Source organism: Pholcus phalangioides, unplaced genomic scaffold (genome assembly GCF_987345545.1).
Source record: "Pholcus phalangioides strain wild (caught in Gottingen) unplaced genomic scaffold, Ppha-v1.0 ptg000020l_1, whole genome shotgun sequence".
Taxonomy (NCBI): Eukaryota; Metazoa; Arthropoda; class Arachnida; order Araneae; family Pholcidae; genus Pholcus; species Pholcus phalangioides.
The window spans coordinates 14,485,751-14,507,772 of NW_028301613.1; the positions used below are offsets into that span (position 1 = coordinate 14,485,751).

Below are 22,022 nucleotides of genomic sequence, written 5' to 3' on the forward strand. Positions count from 1 at the left end.
TGACGAAATAGACAGTGAGTAGATATATGCAGGGCAATCCCTTAATTCCCTTGGCCACATTTTATTGGCGAACCATTGATCATAGAGCAGGCATCTTCAACCTCTTGCTCACATTTTTTTATAAATGATTTTCTGAGAAATATCGCGTAGTAAAAATGGTCCCGCGATCGACTGAAACAGGGCTGACGATTCGCTGGTCGATCGCTGCCGTGCCCTGTACACGATATTGCGGCGATAATACAATTGGCTAACCCCGTCAAGGGGAAAAAAAAGTCAATCTTCGGGAACTTCGTGGATCGATAGGTTTTATTTCCGAATTCGAGAACGATTTCGAAGGTGACGTGGATGGCGCAAAGGATTCTGGGAGAGTTTTCCCTCCATTTGTTTGACAATAATAACGCGTGAACTTTGGTATTTCAAGGGGAACAGCAGCTCCATCTTCGTGTGTTCTCAGGGTGGATCCCGGAGAAGACACGTTGCCATGGAAATAATCCGCGTTTTAACTTATTCCTCCTCCGCCTCGAAGGGAAAAGGGGCCCGGTTACAAATCTTGAAGGAAGACCTTCCGGACGGCTTTCGATCCCGTTCGTTTGAAATGTAGCCTATTAGGTTCCCTCCAACCCAATGTATGTAGTCTTATAAAGCATAAATTTCCCCAACTGGTGTTCCGTGGAACCTCCCACGATAGAAAAATTTTATTTCCATTGTTTTTAAATGTTTTTCTCCGCAAATATCTTGGATATCACTACAAATATATTGGAGATATGTTCATGATTTTGTTTGGGTTCCGTAGAGCAGTCTCGTAACCGTCTAGGATTCAGTGGAGTAGTATCACCAAGGGTTCTGTTAAACAGTATCGTACCAATCTAGTGTTCCGTTTAACAGTTTCACCAAGGGTTCTGTGGAACAATCTCGTAAACATCTAGGGTTCCATGGAACAGCCTGATTAACTATGAAAGGTTCCGCACAAACTAAAAACTTGGAAATCCCTGTTCTATAGAAGTGTTGCTCATCCGCCGGACCCCTGGCATCAGTCAAACCGGGCCGTGAGTGTTTCGCCGTTTCCTTTCTGATCAGTCGTGTTTATGACCGGACCTTCCACTCAAAAAAAGAATTCAACCGGGCCGAGGGCTTCCAAACCACTGTTCTGAAGACAGGGCCATCTTAACCCTTTAGGCGGTTTTTAAAATTTGCTTGATTCGCAGATTATAACTGCCGCATTGGAAATCATTAAACCTTCTAGAAATTGCCAAGGATATATTTTTCCCGATTGGGAGCTCATAAATGTTTTTCCCCCAACACAAAACAATAATAAAAGCAAGGAAGACAAAGAAACTGTCGTTTTCTGTTATTTATGCTGTGAGCATAAACGTATATTACCTCGAAGGGGGAAGGAAGAACATTCTTTCTCTCCTTCCCCTTCTGTTATCAGACCTTAAACCAAAGGCGACTCTGCCCAGTGGTGGTTGATTTACAGGACGGGGGTGGGTGGGAAGGAAAACATGTTATCAGGAGAAGAACACTTACAACGGTATCTGAGCTCGTCGATGCCGAAATGAGAGGGTAAGATGCCGAGAATTTCGGGATTGCCAAAATAAAGCGGATCATTTGGACGAGATATTTCGGGATTGCTTCTGTAAGGGTTAAGAGCAAGCATAATGGGTTCCTGGACAAAGTTATTTTTGGCCCTTTACCAGGCTATGAAATCCTGCCTACCTTATAATTTTAACCATATCTTATTTTTATGAGACTTCCCAACCGTGCCAATGGCAAGAGGGCCTCCTCAGGAAGCTTATGAGACGTCACTAAAGACCATTTCACCTATAACTATTGGATATACTGCAAAAAAGGTAAAGACATTGCATGTATCGACCTGCTATATCCAATGGCAATAGGTGAAATGATGTCACGAGCTTTTTTGCGGAGGCTTATTTCTATAGGTGGTGTTGGCCGTGCCCGGGTCGGGCATGCGTTAAGACGACACTGTCTAAAGGTGCCTACAGACTACTCTGGCGTAACGTGGGACCACGCGGTAATGCAGCATGCGATATAAAATTCCACATCATTCCACGAATCTTCTGTTGGTGCGTTCACGTCACGTCAGTGTAGTGGCCTATACCAACAGAAGACTAGTAGGTGGAATTTTATATCACACGCGGTCCCAAGTCGAGCCAGAGTAGTCTGTGTGCCCCTTAAAGGCGAGCCCTCGCTACTCGAGCACGGGTAGTGTGGACTCGCCTTCAAAATAATTAGACTTGCTAGGAAATGTTGAAGATAAGAAAGGAAACACGAAATCACCAAGAGACGGACAACGTATTAATAATTGCTTGAACATTTATTACAAACTTAAAAATGTAAGAACGTATGAAAAATGTTTAAACACTATAATAATAACAATGTGCATGTCACATATAAAGAGAAACGGACATCATCATCATCACCACCTTTAGACGTAGTAGGACTTTTTTCCCGAATACTCACATATGTCCTGTTAATATTGTTATTTTTGTTGATTTCTTCTTACTCTAACGTGTATTGGCAAACCACTACGAAGACCATAGTGAGACGTCACGCGATTGCCGGTCACGATGCACGACATGGAAACGAGACACGAATACGTAACAGTGTTTATCTTCAATTTTCTCTTTCTTCTAAATTAATGTACACCGCAAAGGTGACCAATTAAGAAACTAACATTTTACGGAATTTTCCAGAAGCACAAAGAACGGATGATTAAACACAAATTTCATGTCAGAATCGGAAGGTCTACATCGACAAGCGATTTTGGATCGGGTTCTGTTTCGTTTTCTAATGCTTATTATTAGTTATAGAGAATTCTCTAGAAATGACCGAAGGTCAGTGCACATTTAGAACGATCACTATTTTCTGAACGATCGGTGCTACTTTTTATGTTTCATCTACGAAACCCGATCGTTTAACATTTCTGCAGAATCATTTTGTTGAAGGCAATTCCGTCATCTGCTCTAGCAAATATTATAGTCACCATTGAAAATAATATCTCATATTTCAGAGTGTTTTCTAAAAACTGATTTTATTCTTCGCTGATGGAGATATCGCGCGATAACATCTATACGGTTTCTTTTCCTCTCCGTTCACTCAGAGAGGTTTTAAGCGGCACCTGTTTGTTTCTTCCTAAGAGAGTACATCATAAAAGTAAATACTCACTCGCGAAGATTATTTGTCTCAGCTGAGTTATTTATACTTACTCATTTGAAGATGTGAGTTATCAGTCAGCTGTTATCTATGTTTTTCCACTCTTCACCGCGGAGATTACGAAAATAAGGCAGGGTTTATACTTACTCACTGGTGCGATACGGCAAGCGATGCAGCTCGACGCGGATTGGTCAAAAACCCGAATTTCAAGTTCTTTAACCAATCCGCGTCCAGTTGCACGCTACATCACTTGCCGTATCGCGCCTGCCTTACAGATAGTTTTTCACCCGCGGAGATTATGAGAATTAGAGATTGTTTTCGTTGTCCGCTTGAACATAGAATACGCGATGTGACAGTCCCTCCCAATTTTACTCGCGGGAGTAATACCAGATGTTTGTCTCCCGTTCACTTTTTTTTATTCTTCATTCGCGGAGATAAAAATTATCGTTTCTTTTTATTCTACGCTGCTGGAGAGAGATTGCGCGATGGTAGTTAGGATTTTTTATTCCATTCCGAATTTGCCGTGTACTCTGTGGGTGACAGCTGTTATCTCTATATATTCTGGTTTTATTCTTCACTCGCGGACATCACGACGTAACTGCGATTACGTACGTTTCATTTCTCGTTTATAGTTGTTTGGGCGATGTGGAAATGATTTTGTTGGTTTTTGTTGATTTTGATCGTTTCAGAACCCAATAACTGCGAAGGGAAAAAAATCTATTAAAAAAAAAAACAGCGATGGTATTACGAGTCATCATTTGTAGATATTATTCACAATTCATAAACTTTGAATAGTCGTCAACATCATAGCTTATACAGAAACCGATATTTTTTGCTATACATCGATCGTAGGCGGTTTGTTTGGGGGAAAAGATACAAATATTAATTTTCCTTCTCGCGAAACGAAATCAAAATGAGACCAATTCGAATATTTCCAAGACATTTGCACATCATCACGTAAATATTTAAAATAAATCGCTATACATGATTCTTCTAAAAGGATATTAACATTATATATATAATTTTTTTACAATGAATATCACACTTTTCATATTGACGTGAGGGAAGTTGGGGGGATTTTTTTATACATCAATATACGAGAGGTCTGTTCAAAAAAATTATCCGCTCGCTGTTTTTTTTTTAACCTGGAAGCTATGACATACGAATGTTATTTTTCGTAGTGAATATCGAATTGAAGTTCGATAATGTCTGCGGGGACCTTAAAGGACATTGACGGAAAGTGCCAGATGTGACGAGCGAATGTACCTACGCGTTGCCGGTGCTCTGGGCAATGCAACCCCGTGTGTTCGTCGATGAAAAAAAAAAAAAGATTACTGACTTTAAAGAAACATCATTTATCCAACGGTTTACTTTGAAAGAAAAATGTTAAAGTTCTCAAGTACGAAACATGAACATTGTTTCATGCTCACACGCGGAGATTTATAAATAATATATACGAGTTGTTTCTCTTCTCTGCTTATCGAGAGCAATAAGTTGAGCGATAAAATTCGCAGATTTTGGAGTGATTGCTGTTATCTTTGTTTTGCCTTTTATTCTTCACTCGCCGAGATAATAATATAATTATCTCGTGATAATAATGAGAATTTTTTTTTTTCATTCTTACAGTCGCGAAGGGCAGTTGATTGTTATTATTCGAATCGAATTTTTGCGGTAAAAATCGAGGCCTTCTCACCGGAAAAGATGGAGCTTTCTTCAGACACCACCTGGCCATTTTCGTCAATGCTCTCATGAAGGTTCGTCGTCATTACTCGGCAAGATTTAACAAACATCTGGATAGAAATATGCTAAATCTTACACCGGCGGTATCCGAGAATTAAAAAAAAAACACGATTTCGGATAATTTTTCTGAAGGGTATTCATTTTTCCATCTAAGACGAAGAAGAAGAAGAAGAAGAAAACAAGTACACGTACAAATTTTTTTTTTTTGTGATTATTTTTTTTTTCTTAAAATTTTTTAAAATTTGAGTTTTTAAATACAAAAGTAAGCTAATAATAACATTTTTCGCCGCCAAGTACAAAATATAAAATACCATCTCTTTCTCTTCATTCGAATAACGCTTCTTCACTTTTTTTTTTTCTCCCGAATCCTTTTCCTTTTATTAGAAAGCATTTTAATTAAATATATATATATATAATCTCTTTTTCTTCCCGTCGTATTCTCTCCTTTCTTCTCTTCGACTCCGCGATCCGCCATTTTACAATCATGATGATAATCATGTATATATATATATCAAATATAGATATAGATTACTAACAGAAATATACAGAATAGATACGAAAATATATCTGTGTCAATAGATGCTGGTACAGTTTTTTCTTTCTCTTTTTGGAAATACATGTTTAAATCGACTCTGAGGTACAACAGGCTGACACGAATTCCGATTAATTTTTTCTTTTTGTTTGACCCGATAACGACATTTGACATGCATTTTTACACCGTTAGCTTTACCATATATGTATAAATATAACTCGACGACGTGTTATTGCACAAATTTAATGGTTATTGAACATCGACTAGAACAACGCTTTTGTTCACCATCATCTAGATTAATTCTGTTTTTTGTACATTATTTTTACATTCATTGCATAATTTTCCTTTCGTACACCGTGGGAGAAGAAAAACAATCAGTTTGTCTTCGAAAAACTTCATCGATACTTTATTTTTACTGTCGATATAGTTCGAAATAATATCGGAAACTTGGAAATTATAATCTAAAGGAAATTGTGGTGAAGTGGACAGCTGAGAATAACCTACTGTCGGAAAACAAGCATGGATTCAGGAAGGGGAAGTCAAGTGGAACCAACCTCTTTTTCTTCTATGATCACATGACTGATGCTTTGGGAGAAGGCAGAAACGTCGATGTTGTTAATCTTGATTTCCAGAAAGCATTCGATTGGGTGCAAACACTCGAAGCCTTTACATGAGAATGGGATTGGTGCAACTTGTTAAATTGGATAGAATCGTGGTTGAGAGATACAGCACAACGGGTTAGGGTGAACGGGGAATTCCGATTCGACAGGTGTCACAAGTGCAGTCCCTCAAGGAAGTGTTCTTGAACCCTATACTTCTTTTTCACTTTTTATCAGTAAACTCGATCAGGGTATAGATGGGATTGTTAGCAATTTCGCACATGACGTGAAGCTAACGGGGATAGTCGGGGATCCTATCGATAGGAAGATGCTTCAGACGAACTTGAATATGAGTGTAGCATGGGCAAATGAATGGAGCACGACCTTTAGGGCTAATAAGTGCATGGTCGCTCATTTTGATTCGAACAATCCGCGTTTTGCTTACGAGATGAATGGTGTTACTGTTCTGGATGAAACTAGAATCACCGATCTAGGAATTCTCATTGACGAGCGGCTTAGGTTTTCTGGACATTATTCATTGGTGGTCAAATAAGCGAATAGAATGCTCGGTTTCATTTTCAAAAAGGACTCTTTTCGTTCTTCTGAAGTCATTCTTCCGCTTTTCCAAGGCTTAGTTCGTCCTGGACTGGAGTATGGTGTAAGGTTTTGAAGACCATACCTACAGAGGGACAGAGACTTGGTTGAGGGGAACCAGAAAAGAGCTCCGCGTGCTCTTGTTGGAACAAAAGGCTTGAGCTAAGACTTGATTTATTGAATATGCTTACATTGGAGGAATGCAGGTGTACAGAGGATACATGGAAGTGTCCGAAATTTTCAACTGGATGGACCATGAGTTAATAAGACACCGTCAATCAACTGCTTCTACACGAGTTAAACCATTACTCGTTTAGTAAGGGACAATTCCAGGTTGTGGCGTAGCATTATATAGTATCGTTCATTAGTTTTTTCTTTCGTGATAAATGCTTTTATGTTCGGTTACTGTCTTTGGTTATATTTGGCATCCATATTTTTATGGGCATCTTTTTTCAGCCACCTCGTTGGGCAATGTGCCTGTTGTAGCATTTGTGTTTGTATTTATTGTTAGTCGATAATTTTTTTCCCCCACGGTGTACGCACAATGTACGTCGTACATGCGTGAATCACGATAATAGAGAAATTGGAGGAAGAATTTACTGGAAAAAAAAAATATATCGTATATTAATAGTTTGTACACATGCTTAATATATTACAGACCAATCGAGTTCAATTCTCACGAAATCGTTCTTTGCGGTATTTTTGAAAATAAATTTCGACAATATACACAAGAGGTTTATAGTATTTTTCAATGCTGTAAATTCGGGAAAGTTACAAGAAATTATCGATTTTTCATTCGCCCTCACTCATAAGAATTTGGTCTGCTGTTACTTTTGTTTTAGTTTTGCATTCTTCACTCGCGGAGATAATTAGGTAACAAATATCAGCTTTTATTCTTCGCTCGCAGAGAATTTTGCGCGATAACATATTTTATTTTTATAATGGCTTTTTCGCTTTCTTAATCAGCAACAGTAGCTATTTTCCTTTTCTACTATTATTCACCCGCGGAGATGAAGCGATAACCATTGTTGAGTCCATTCTTCGCTAGCGATAACAGTTTTCTCTCAGGGGAATTTTTTTTTATATCACGAATCTTTAAACTAAGCACTTTAAAAATGTGTTGCGGGAATTTTTCGATTACAACCATCTTATAATTTCATCAGATGATGAATCAACAATTATCATAGACTAGTAGTGAAGTTCTGTTTTCTTGGGATTGTGATAACACTTTTTTTGGAGGGGGTGGGGGGAGAGAAGAAAGCAAAAGAAAACATTATTCTTTCTATTAATTGATTCTATTTGTTGTGTGAGCATTATAATTACAAAAGTTCGGTAAAAAACTATCTCATTCAGTAATTTTCGCCATGTTTCGCAACTATTAACTGAGCAGAGACGAAAAGAAAGACGGGGAGAAACATGGTTATCACTGACATCAATATTTTCGATTCACTGAGTCGACACGGTATCAAAAACAGTTACAACAATACATAATTATTATCCATATCCAACAGAGTTAATGATAAAATTTATTTTTGACGAGCGACAAGATTTTCAACAATGAATTTTTTTCTCCCTTTTCTTGCGGATAAAAACTCTAACAATGATGCTAATCATTTATCAACAAGCTGACATGGGGAGAAGAATCCAGGTCTTTACCCGGTGTGTGTCGCGCGAAGAAGCTAACCAACAATATCGTCTGAGTGGAAGCAACAGGAGGAAAAGTCATTAAACATTCGTTTGTTATTATTTTTGAAGATTTATTGCTAAGCGTTGGCAGTAAAGAGAATTGCATTTACACGCCAACAACAAGAATAACAACATGGCGGATATTTCACAGATCTCGAAAAGATAATTTTCTCTTCCTTAAAAATACGTGATCATTTTTGAGTAATTTACAATACTAATAAAAAAAAAACACCTTTAAATTCACGTCGTCGCAATCGAACGATCGCGATTGAAACAAGGAGCGGGGGATTGTGATCGTTTTTGAATAGTAGTAGGAGCTTCAATTTTTTGAAAGTCTAGAGAAGTGGGGAACAAAGAAGAGTTTCCGTTTCAGAAACAAATGGAAACCAATGAGCTTCAAAGAACTTTGAAGTATTTGTATCAAGTTCCTGAAAGAAGGGCCAAAGGTGCTCTTGTAGTGCAGCTGAAATCAGACCGAGAGTGTGTTCCCAGGAAGGAAAGTTACATAAACTTTGAAGGATTTCGAAAGGGCACATATTTACCGAAATATGCGTCAATGTTACATTTAGGGAGCTGGAATACGTTGGAAGATATGTTTGCGGGAATAAAAAAGAAGAACCACCGAAGCATATTTGGAAGCTGTAATCTGTTTACCGAAACGTGCGTCAGTAGTGTGTATGCTTTGAAGCAGTTGCACGGGGAATAAGTGTTTGTAGGAATTAAAGTAGCGCTGGGGTAGGCTTCGAAGCTTTAAAAACTGCATCTGTTTGCCGAATAGGTTTTTTTTTATAATGTTTTGGAGTTTTGCAGCTGCTGGAAGAAGTTAGGAGAGTGTTTACAAAAACAGGACGAAAGAGAAATTAGCTTTGTGTGTGTGTGAATGGATTCAAATCTGTATCTGTTTACCTAATCACGCGTTAGTGATGCAACTGGAGGAAGGGTGGGGGGGGGGGAATGAGCGGACTATGCAGCTGGAAGAAAGGACAAAGGAAATATTGGTTTCCAATGATTCAATCCTGTACGTAAATCCCCGAATCATGCTTTAATGATGCTTGGAGCCATGCAGCTGGCAGAAGTGGGGGAGGGGGAAAGCAAGAATAGCTTTTGATGATACGATAACTTGTAATGATCAATGATACTTTGGAACTTTGCAGCTGGAAGCGTGTGTGTAGGAAGGGCGAGGGTAAAGATCGGCTTTGAATGATTCAAACCTATATTTCTTTACCGAATCTCGCGAAAATGATACTTTGTAGTTATGCAGCTGGAAAGCGGGGTAGCCCGAAGGGTAAAAAAAAAATTACCGCTTTTTAAAGATTTGTAGCATGCAGTTTAGGTGGAATTACGCAACTCTTATCGAACATGAACTCATTTACGTTTGAATAGATTTTGCATTGTATATATAGAACTTAAGTACATATAACTAAGTACACGTTTCCTTTATACGTATAACTTACCAATTTCTTTTTTTTTTCTTTTGAAGTTCATAAATCAGCAAAATAATTTAACACAGAAAAGCATCATTCGACGATCGATCATAACGATGATAGGAACAAAACAAAAAACTCTTCGATATCAGTAACCTAATAATAATAATAATTACATTACCATTCGGGGGGGGGAATCGCAATTGAATCGATCGATGATCGAGATTTCATCGTCTAAATTTAAAAAGAAACAATCATAATACGAGAATCACGATTCCATCTCTATAACGCATTAGCGAAATCGATTGGTACTAATCCATTCGATATCGATAATGCTGCGAGAAAATATATTAACCCAAAAAGCCGATTCGTTATTATTTTTTCTACTAATATGATGATAGATATAATTATGAAATATTCACTCTAAAAGTCGATTCCAGAATTCCCTAACTTTTTGCGTGCTGTTTTCTTTACCCTAAATAATGACATAAAAAACAATTAATAACGACGTGTAAAACAACTGTTACGTTTACAACATAAATCAATACTATTCGTGGTAGGTCTTTTCTTTTTTTGGACTAGAATTCTAAATGGAAACACTTCGTTTTGCATAGTTGTGATTTGTTATCTGTCTCTTCTCCAATTACGAATATATTAATGTATATATATATTTTGTACTTCACACTGTGAGCGTATCTGCCACCGAGAGAATGTCCCACAATCAAAAAACTTGGTTAAATATTCTAACATTAAAAAAAATAATAGTAATGTAATAAAATAAAAAATATTTTTTTTCTTTTTTCACAACATCTAGGAAATTTTCTCTGCTCTTATATATATATATATATAAAACTTTACAATCTCATCAAATATTTAAACAAAAAAAAAAAAACCCTTTTTTACGAGAAAAAAGTCCATCATCGATCACACTATAGAGAACAACATAACGTGCCCGAGTAATAATAACGATTATAATTATATAATAATTATTATAATGATAATCTTATCTTTCTTTTCTTCTTTCTCCTCGTTCAGTTCGCCATCAGCAAGTGTTGATTGGGATACGTCGCGACGCCGAAATTCAGCTGGTTGTCGACCGAGCTGAACGACGACTTCGGAGTAACAACGCTGGCGCTCGTTTCAGCGCCGCTGGCGACCGAAAAAGCTGAGTTGACCGACGGGGCAGTCGTGCTGTTGCTGCTATTGCTGTTGGTACTTGCAGTGGTGGAAATGGCGGTACCGTTGTTGTTGCCGCTGCTGCTATTGAGCACGGATTTGGTGTCGAAAAAGAGCGACAGCGCGTTCGGGTTGGCTGTGACGGCTGCCGCCAGGTTCGGCGACGGTCTCTGTTGGCCCATCGCCTTGTTGGTGGGAGGATTGGCGGCAGCGCTCTGGTTCGCCAACAGGTCGCCGAGGTAGCCGTCGAAGAGGTGGTGTGATCGCGGAGAGAAATGGTTGTTTGGTGTGAAGCCGCCCGTCGTGTTGTTGTTGTTGGCGTTCTGCTGCTGCTGATGATGGAGGTTTGCCGCCGACGCCAAAAGCAGGAAGCTGTTGGCGTCGAAGCTGGCTCCGTTTGTTGCCGGCGTGGGCGACAGGGACCTCGGTCGCTGCTGATGGTGATGTTGAGCGATGTTGGCGAAGAGCTGCGCCTGATGTTGCTGTTGTTGTTGCTGCTGCTGCTGCTGTATTAGGGCTCGCTGCTTGATGTAGCTGCTGAATTCAGTTGGCGACATTCTGTGACAACGCTTTCCGTTCGTCTTCAGTTTCGTCGAGCCGAACTTTGTCTGCGCAAACGTAGCTGTCGTAAATGTGAGCGGCGCACTGGACTGTAAGAGAAAAAGATACAGGACGGAAATGAATACCTAAACCATAAAATAATGGAAATTACTTTAACTACAGGGATCATATTCTGCATCGAGCATTTTGTAACAAGAACTACATTCACTTGATGAAATGTTCATGAACATTTTCCTACGTGATTGTGATTGGGAAATGATGGCTAAAGTAAGTAGAGGAGGGAAAGAAGTCAAGCTTTCCAGATCGAATCGAGTTCATGAGTATAATGTTTACCAATTATACAAAAACAGGAATTTATCAGTGCACGTATTCAGGGAAAGACAATGATATAGGCTCCGAAACATTTTGAACTGCAACTGTTTCCCGAATCACGCCTCAATGGTATGGGCTCTCGGGCAGTGCATCAGGCATAAGGTTTCGGTCTGTTTGCAAGAATAAAAGGACTGGTAAGCTCCCAAACATTTTGAACCTACATCTGTTTACCGAATCACGCAACAATGGTATGTGTACTTGGTTCAGTGCAACAAGAATAAGGTTTCGGTCTGTTTGCACGAATAAACAGAGCTGATGAGCTCCGAAAAAGTTTGCATCTGCATCTGTTTACCGAAGCACGCATCAATGGTATGGGCTCTCGGGCAGTGCATCAGGAATATGGTTTCGATCTGTTTACACAAATAAGAACTGGTAAGCTCCGAAATATTTTGAATCTACATCTGTTTACCGAATCACGCATCAATGATATGTGTTCTCTGGGCAGTGCATCAGGATTAAGGTTTAGGTTCAGTTGCACGAATAAATGGAGTCGGTAAGCTTCGAAACATTTTGCATCTGCATCTCTTTACCGAATCACGCATCATTGGTACGTGTACTTGGTTCAGTGCATCAAGAATAAGGTTTCGGTCTGTTTGTACGAATAAACAGAGCCGATGAGCTCCGAAACATTTGGTATCTGCATCTGTTTACCGAAGCACTCATCAATGGTATGGGCTCTCGAGCAGTGCATCAGGAATAAGGTTTCGGTTTGTTTACACAAATAAGAGGAACTGGTAAGCTCTGAAACATTTTGAACTTGCGTCTGTTTACCGAATCACTTTTCGAAAGAGCTTTGTAACCAGAAGGTGGGAGAGGGCATGCAGATGGAAGAAAGGGTGGATTTCAAATACAAATACAACGCCACAACAGGCAAATTGCCCAACGAGGTGGCTGACGTAAGAACATCATGGATCCCCGAGCCATTTTTCGGAGGCCCTACCTACTACTGCTACACCCCCCCGGAACCCCCAACGAATCGGTACATGCGGGAATGTGCGTGTACGTGTAGTGAAACCTGACGTGAAGTTTTTTGTTTCTCTGTAATGCTTGTTATGTGTAGTGCTGCCATCTGCCACCAGTTTTTCTAACTATGAGTGAAGTGTTATGATTGAATGATTTATCGTTGTAGGACTGTTGCTCTCTGTGGCGAGACTTTTCAACGGGGAGATCGGCTCGCATTTGCGCCTTGAAGTTGGGAACCACAGAAAACCAACTTCAGCCGACCACCTGTGGGGTTCGAACCCGGATCCTCGCACCGCGAGTCCGTCACTATAATCACTCGACCACCACAGCGGCAAAAAAAAAGTCACGAATTATTCCAATATGCATATGTTTATTGAGATAACAATCAATGATGTTTTTCTTTCTGAGCTTCTGAGAGAGCAAAGAGCAGCGGAGACTCTCATATTTTAACTTTGTCCTATTTCATGAATTTGACCAACTTGGTTCTTTCCCTTGCTGCAATTTACTGTGTAAACAATTTGAGCAGCATAAATAATACATAAAACTTGACACGTCTCAACCGTAACTCACCTTGGCGAGAAATCCGCTGTTGCTGATGGGGCTGGAAGAAGACTTGTATGTTGGGGACGGGGAGTTGCCGTATGGGCTACTGCTCGACGACTGAGAGCCTGTCGAAGATGAGGTGGATGAGAGCGATAAAGAGCCAAGCTGTGACGTGACGACTGCACCGTCTATGGGCTTGAAGCATTGTGCTTCCGGATTGAAGGTCCTGTAGATCTCCCGGTCAGCACGGTCTTCCGAGCTTTCCGACTCTGAATACAGGATTTTCACCACTCCTTTCTCGCCAAGCCTGCCAAAAAAAAAAACCCCTATAAATTTTTTATTCATTTGAAAAAATGCCTATTAAAAAAATAATCAACCAGGAGCATTGATGCATATCGTTACCTGTAAGAGACTTCACCGGGGTCTATCCAGATGCTGAGTTCCTCCGGTAGGTTTTCCTCGATGTCAGACAGGGACATGCCGGATTCTTGGGCAGCTATGTCGAAGACCGGATCCAAGGGTGGCGCCGTCTTTATGCAGCGGAAAGCCGATCCTTTGAACGGTTTCTCTGGGTACCAGTGGCCCTGGAACTTTCTCTTGAGGGCTTTCTCGAGTTCCTCCCCGAACTGGTTAACGCGCCGCCTGGGCAATTTGTTGTAAAGGAAAGAAATGAAGAAATTTAAAGCCACCTGGATTTCAACGTGCATTTCTCTTTCTTCTTTCTTGAAATTTTAATTTTGTGCAGCGTTTTGTAGCGGTGAAGTCAAAGCGAAGGTCAGTGTAGTGGTTTTCTTCACGAAGTGGTGTGCATCAAGAGTTTCTGGGATGGCAATCCTTTTTTCGAGTTCACCAGTAGTTAGTTACCCTCTCTGAGACTGCAACCTGAGAAGAAAATAGTAAAGAATGTAGAATCGTGTCGGTATAGGAAAGTGTGAGGAAGCAATTGAATCAGAGAAAAATCAGTTAAAAATTATTTTCACGATTTTCACTTTTACAATTTTTTTTACATTAAACTCAACCCGCTATACTTGACAAACATGTAAACTTTCAACAGAATACGACGGAAGTGAAAACTTACTAGAGCTGCCATTAAAACTTTTACCAAATTTAACGAGAACGTTCACTAAAATCCAATTAGAACTTCCATAAACTAAACTAGAACTGGCCACCAAGAACCTTATTTAAAAAAATTCTCAAAACTTACAGAATACATTGAAAAGAAAAAAACCAGATTAGAACTTCTAAAAAAAAACCAGTCAGAACTTTCACAAGAAACTATAAAACATCCACGTAAAACCTGACTAACATGCTTGTAGACTAGAATTTCACGAAAACCTGATAAATTTGATTAGAACTTTCCAAAACTTAGAACTTTCACTAAACCAAATCATTTAGCCTCGATTAGAGCCAAACCTTAGTGAAACTTCCACAAAATTTATAACTAGACCATTCACAAAGATCCGATAAGAACTTTTATAAGCTCAATCATGGCCTTAACCAAAAAAAATATTACTGAAAATATTCTCTCTTTACAAAATTTGGGTACTCACTGAGATCCGATTAGAACTTCCATAAACTCCAACTAGAACTTCTACAAATTTCAACTAGAATTTCTTCAAGCGTGAACTAGAACTTCTACAAACCTGAGGTGGAACTTCTGCAAACCTCAACTACAATTTCTACAAACTTCAGCTAGAATTTCCACAAACGTGAAATAGAGCTTCTAAAAATTTCAACTAGAGACTTGTACAAACGTCTACTAGAACTTTTACGAATTTCAACTAGAACATCTGTAAACTGAGGATAGAACTTCTACAAACGTATATTAGAACTTTGACAAATTTAGCTAGAACTTCTACAAAATTTTACGAGAACTTCACAAAATTAATAGCAAATCCTTATAACTTGACTAGAGCAGTGTCTTTCAACAGCCGGGCCGGTACCCCGGTCCTAACTTCATTCACACCGGGCCGCGAGCCGTTTCATTTTCCCTCATTTATTTTACGTTGGTCATGTGTTTAACTGAAATGAATGAAACCGGGCCGTGGGCTCGTAAAGGTTGAGAAACACTGGACTAGAGCATTCTCGTTACAAAATTAAAGACTACTCCGGTATGCAATGCATTTCCAAGAATTAAACAAATACTTTAGAACAAATATTACGATGCACAAACAAAATATTTTTTTCTTTGATTTAAAAATTTCAAGTTGTTCACAGTCATGTCAATTTCATTTCATTCCGTTAAGACATTCAACCAAAACAAAAAAAAAAAAAACACATAAGAAAAGAAATCGAGATAATTTTCTCTGTCATGAGATCTTTCCGATCAATGGAAATAAACAAGAATAACATGATCGCTCTTTCATCAGAAGAGAAGAAAGGAAAAGAAATTAAGTTAATTCCTAATAATGCCAAAGCAACTTCCTATTAAGGATCGCATCAAAAGCATCTCCATTACGACAGAAAAAAAAAAAAAAGACGAGAAAACTCGCAAAGATTAAGTTAGTTCCACTATATAAATATGCAAATCCAATTGAGAGATTATAATAGGCCATAAAGCAACAATGGATGGGGCGGGGAGTGTGTGCGTGTGCGCGAAACTGAAACCTGATACGTTGCCATGGCAACGGTCGTGATCGTGAAAGTCATTCTCATGAGATTGCAGGAAAAATACTTTTTTTTTTTTTGTCCTTCACGATGATGATGAGAAAAACATTGGCCGTAACATACAATGAAAATGTCTTTCTTCGGTGGGATGGAACAAACGGAACACACCACACCGTGAGCTCTATAACAGCGATCAACAACAATGGTAAGAAAGACAAATAAATAATTGGAAAAGGCCTTTTATCAATGTTTTATTATTATTGAGCTTTCTGAATACATTGAGATTTTTTTTTTCATTCTTCGAATCAATCTGTGAGAGCTTTTTTTTTTTTCAAACGCCAAGATGGTATTTGCACAGCTCTATATTGCCTCTAAAATGAAAGCAATTGCCATAACAAAGATCTATATTTTGTGTAAGATCTTCATACACAGTGTTCACTATAAGTCTATATATATATATATATATATATATATAGTACTATTGTATTTTAAAAATTCGTAAAAATCCGAAGAATTCGTGTGTTTTTTTTGTGGGTTTTGCGGAAATATTATTTTCATGAAGGGGTTTCTCTCTTAGGTTTGATTCTGACCATCGCCCTTTTTTGAATCTCTGTCTATCTTTTCCCGAAATTTAAGTCCTTTTCTGAATTACCGTCCACTTTTCCCTTCATTGAATTTCTACCCACTTATCTTCCTTGCCCTCTCTTGAAATTTTGTTCAGCTTTTTTTACTAAATTTCACAGCTTTCGCCTTTTAACGAATTTCTGCCCCTTTTTCCCTTTTACTGAAATTTTTACCCCTTAGCCATTCAATGATATTTTCGCCCCCCTTTGCCATTCAATGAAGTTTTCGTCCCCCTTTGTCATTTAATGAAATTTTCGCCCCCCTTTGCCATTCAATGAAATTTCCGCCCACATTTTTGCCTTTTGGAACTTTTGTCCCTTTGCCCTTTTGGAATTTCTGCCCCCTTTGCCTTTTGTTAAATTTCCACCCATCTTTCCTATCCTCCATCCCATCATTGCTATTTCCCAAATTTCTGCCTAACTTTCGCATTTTTAGGTTTTCTTCTTCCGCATTTTCTTGAATTTCTACTCAACTTTCCATCGTCTCAATTCCTGCCACCATGGCTCTTTTTCTGGGTTTTTTGCCCCCAACCGTTTTCGGCTTTGGCATCTCTGAATGCAACAATTCAGATATGTTGCATCTGCCCCCTTGCAATTCCAATATGAAGATGACAGGCCTAAACCAGCACCTCCTGGAGATAGAAGGCCTCCGCAGTCTGCTTGTGACGTTAGTAAGTAGTCCATTTTCCCTCAGAATATTCCGGGGAAAAAATTCCCTGCTCGTGCCAGTATCATCGTTGTGAAGAAAATAAATGATCGGGCTCAGAATTGGCAATTTCTATGCCCTATATCCAATAACTATGCGGTATTTGTGAGCCAATCAGGAAGATTCTACTCCAAAATAAGAAAAAACGAAATGGGATTCTGTGTTTGAAAATGTGGCAAACTTGCTAGGTGGTCTGAATGACGTTTATGGCAAACAGTGCAGAGGCTTTCTACCTCTAGGAGGTGCTGCCTAAACACGCCTGACTCGGATATCATTAAACGTTAGAGTCACAAACAAACGCTGTCTGACCTGCACCAATTCGTTAGAAATTCATCAGAGGAATGTTTAAGAGCTTCATGTACAATCAGGGGCGTCCGAAGTGTTTCGAACCTGTGGGTGCTCGTCTTGAGTTCCATGTAGGAAATTTCGATTTCCGAATCAATTCTGTGGGTGCTCGGACCTATTCTACAAACTTCCGTGGGTACTCGAGTACCCACAGCACCCCCCAGCTCTGACGCCACTGCGTACGGTTCAGTACTCATTCATTTGCAACGTGTAATTTCTGAAGCTGGTGGACACATGAACGAAATATTGCTGCGATGTACGTTTAACTTGAAATATAGTTTCCCCCCGGAGCACTTCGATTGGATTACCAGTAGCACCCCCCCCCACCATAGATTAAAATTTTAATAATTTTCTTCTCTCAACCGAGTGATGCCCTCTTATGGGAATAATATTTTCCCAAATCTTATTCAAATATATGCAAAGTATTCCTTTAATTTTTATTTATTTTTAAAAGTATGTATTGACTTTCTAGACACCCAGTACAAATTCCATTAATAATAAGAGGCTTCGGGGAAACGATGAATCGGTAGTAAATGACGAACAAAAAGAAATTGATAACGAACTGAGTAATTTGACTAACACTCACTCTTGGCGTTCCCCAGGGTTCCACTTTAATACCGTTATTTCTGCGATTTCCAATATATTATCTCAATTTTATAAATCATTTCCACTGTAAAGAACATTCTAAGACCAAATAGAGCTAAAATTTATCTATTGATTATTCACGCGCACGCCTAGGTAACCGGAGTCAAATTTCCGAGATTTTCCATGATGCATTTTTTTAAAGGTTCCTGAATGATATATTTGAGGTGCGGGGGCGGAGAATTCCATATGGTGTTCGAAGAAATCCCTCCAGATCAGCGTTTCTAAATTTATTGTCCACGACAATGGTACAGGTGATTAATGAAGAGACAGACTTTATAACTTAAATAGCTTTAACACCCGGCGATGCCCGGGTTTTTTTCAATTACTGGCAGGATTGAAAAAGTGACGAACCATTATAAAGGCATATAAACTATTCTTGTCATATATAAACTATTATACATATAATGGCAGAATTAAAGAAGTGACAAACCATTGTAAATACATATGCATGTCTGAAACGCATAGCTAGGGAACCACGGTAACCAAAGTAAACATTCTGTAAATGACCATTGATCCTTTTTGTTGTACCACGGTAATTTTTCTGCACACGAGGGCTAATTAGACCGGGAAAGACAATTTATTGCCGATTCCGAACTGCAGGCTTGTTTTCATACTCGTCGAGAGGTTGGTGTGCTACCCCCTCTCCAAATGGGGGAACTCCCTGCGGTGGCAATTTTTTCTGTGCTCATGTCGCCGTTTTTGTTGCACCCCTGTGTCAGGAAAGTTTTCTGACAAGGACGAACCGGGTATCGAACTCGCGACACCTCTAAACATCCTTTGGTACTTTAGGCGGGTATCTTATAGACCTGGGCTACCGCGCCCCTCCGTAAGTTATTGTTGAGGCCCAGGAACCATTACTGCCCTACAGTTTTTTGCCCAGCTCTGACGAACTTTGAAAGTAGCCTATCGTCCCAGTCGGGTCCCGTTTGGTATGTAAGCAAAATTTGGCGACGATGGATCTAAAATTGTAGATTTGTATAAAGAACACACGCACGCACGCAGAGAAATAGACAGAAAATCAATTTTATATGTGTATATATATATGGGGCCGTTCAAGTATTACGTCATAGTTGATGGGGGGGGGGGGGTTCCAATTTGCTGACTTTTGATGACAAGGGGGGGGAGGGGGGGTTTGGATAATGCTTACGTCATCAACCACCCTTTATGAAAATATGAGTTGGATTCAGAGGGGCAGAGCTGATGACGAAATTTCGCTGACAAGGGGGGGGGGGTCAAAAATGGCTAAACATTTGCTTACGTAATACTTGAACGGCCCCTATATATATATATACACACACACACAGATTAAAAACCGAGTTCAAAATTATTGAATTATTGAATGATCAGTGTAATTCATACAATGTAACCTCGACATAAGAAACTGAACTCGATAAGATGGGCCAATAATCTGTGGACCAACAAAAAATATCTTTGCAGAATGATTAACGTTATATCGAAAGGTGGCATTAACATCAGGCGCCACAAAATTTATGCTGTTGTAGGCATCACTTCTGTATTAGTGTATTAGCGTTGGCCACGATAAAATGCATATGTAAGTATTTATTCGCAGTAAAAAAAATCCTAATTGATTAGTTGATGAATAAAATTCAGTTAATTGTTCGATTCTGTAAAGTAGTTTCCCGGGCAACACTTTTCGCACTACACAGAAAGTAGTTTCACAGCAACTTCATATAACACTTTCGGAGGGCAGCTAGTGAAAAATACTGATGTCATTAACCACTTCACGTTTGCGGGTTCGGCAAGGAATTTGGATTTTCTCTATTTAACGAATCGGCGATAAATATGGTAACCTCGACCGAACTCAACCGCATGTTAGAAAAAGGAAGAAGGGGGAAAAGAAAAAAAAAATTGAATAAGAAAAAGGTATATAGTAGATGGAGAGTTTTTTAGAGTTCTCCTCCGCTCTTACATGCATATGTTACGGCTAAAGCCCGACATTGTTCCAATTTCGAAGAATTTCAGGCCAATTCGTTAAATATTGACTCGGCCATAGTCCGAAATTCGGACATTGGCAGACCAGTTCGTGAAATGGCCGGTGATTTCTGGCCAAAGTCCGATAACGAAAGACATGATTCGGGATCATCGTCAAGTTGTATTTTTTCGTGATAATTACGTCCACGTTAGTTATGGCAACCCATCAAAAAGTAATTGCAATGCGGTAATAATTTTTTACCTCCAAAATTTGGCGGAAAAAATGTATGTTTATATATAGTTATTTTTATGTTTTTTCTCTCAAATTTAATTTTTTTCCTCTCGTCACATGGAGCTAATCCAATACAGCTGCTATATATAGACATGTATCCCACATAGGCGATTAAAAAAATGGATTTAGTTCCTATCGGGCCGTTTTACATCAGCGCATCGAGCTTTGGCCAGGGATCTCCAGCCACTTCGCGAAATGGCCGGATAAAATCCGAATCATTTCTGCAATTCCTACTTTGACCAAAAACTCTTGGCCAATTCGCGAAGTGGCCGACCCCGTCGCAAATTGGACGAACTTCGGACTTTGACAGTAACATGTATTCATAGTAGAAAGATACATTATAAAGAAAGGAGGGAAAGAAAAAAGCAACTTCCGTAGATAGTAGATAATAGGATTGCTATAAAGCTTCGCGATGGTGAAGAGAGAGGAAAGAAAAAAACAGAGAACTTTTTTGAATTTGTTCCACTGGCATTTGGACGTAATATTACGCCCGTGATCGTATACGGGTTAAACACCCTCGGAATAACAAACACTGGCGAGGAATTTAAAAATATATTGACGGTGATTTTTAGTGAAGTATACAAAATATCGTTGCAGCGGTTTTAAAAGATCCTTAAAAATATCGTTATAGAAGGATTTATCGTATTAAAGGATATCGTTTTATCTAGAGGCATTAACATTAGGCTATGAGCAATTCAAAATAAGACTCGAATGTCATAAAGGAGGGACTTATCGTTACATCGAGCACTTTTGTAGTGCGATGATTGTGAATTGTCTTCTCAAATTGATTATGAACCGTTTTCTCAATTCATTATGAATTGTTTTCTCAAACCGATTATGAATTCAAGGAAACAGTTATTTTCCGGATATTATGCTGAGGTGAGCTCGGAAAGAAAAGTCATCACGTCTCCGCCGGGACTCGAACCCAGGCCCTCTCGCATACCGGGCAAGCATGCTACCATCTACACCACCTCAGCATAATATCCGGAAAATAACTGTTTCCTTGATATCCCTGGCTGAGAAAGAAGCCATCTATATCTCTGATTATGAATTGTTTTCTCAAAATGATTATGAATTGTTTTCTCAAAATGATTATGAATTGTTTTCTCAAAATGATTATGAATTGTTTTCTCAAAATGATTATGAATTGTATTCTCAAAATGATTATGAATTGTTTTCTCAAAATGATTATGAATTGTATTCTCAAAATGTTTATGAATTGTTTTCTCAAAATGATTATGCATTTTTTTCTCAAATTGATTACGAATTACGAATCATTTTCTCAAATTGATTACGAATTACGAATCATTTTCTCAAATTGATTACGAATTACGAATCATTTTCTCAAATTGATTATGAATTGTTTTCTCAAGTTGATTATGAATTGTTTTCACAAATTGATTGTGAATTGTTTTCACAAATTAATTATGAATTGTTTTTCTCAAATTAACTAAGAATTGTTTTTCTCGAATTGATTATGAAATGTTTTCTTTCATCAATTCTACAAT

General features: G+C 38.8%; 1 protein-coding gene across 1 annotated transcript in view; it reads right to left on the reverse strand.

The window, feature by feature from the left end:
- Nucleotides 1-2,316: 2,316 nt before the first annotated feature.
- The window catches only part of Tob (Transducer of ERBB2), a 44,360-nt gene continuing 24,654 nt past the window's right edge, over nucleotides 2,317-22,022 (reverse strand). Inside the window, exons 2-4 of the mRNA XM_089248615.1 lie at nucleotides 13,767-14,246; nucleotides 13,392-13,671; nucleotides 2,317-11,575 (exon numbers count right to left, since the gene is read on the reverse strand). Of these exons, the coding sequence (XP_089104741.1) occupies nucleotides 10,781-11,575; nucleotides 13,392-13,671; nucleotides 13,767-14,071 (1,380 nt within the window). The 5' untranslated portion in view covers nucleotides 14,072-14,246 and the 3' untranslated portion in view covers nucleotides 2,317-10,780. The remainder of the gene's footprint in view (nucleotides 11,576-13,391; nucleotides 13,672-13,766; nucleotides 14,247-22,022) is intronic.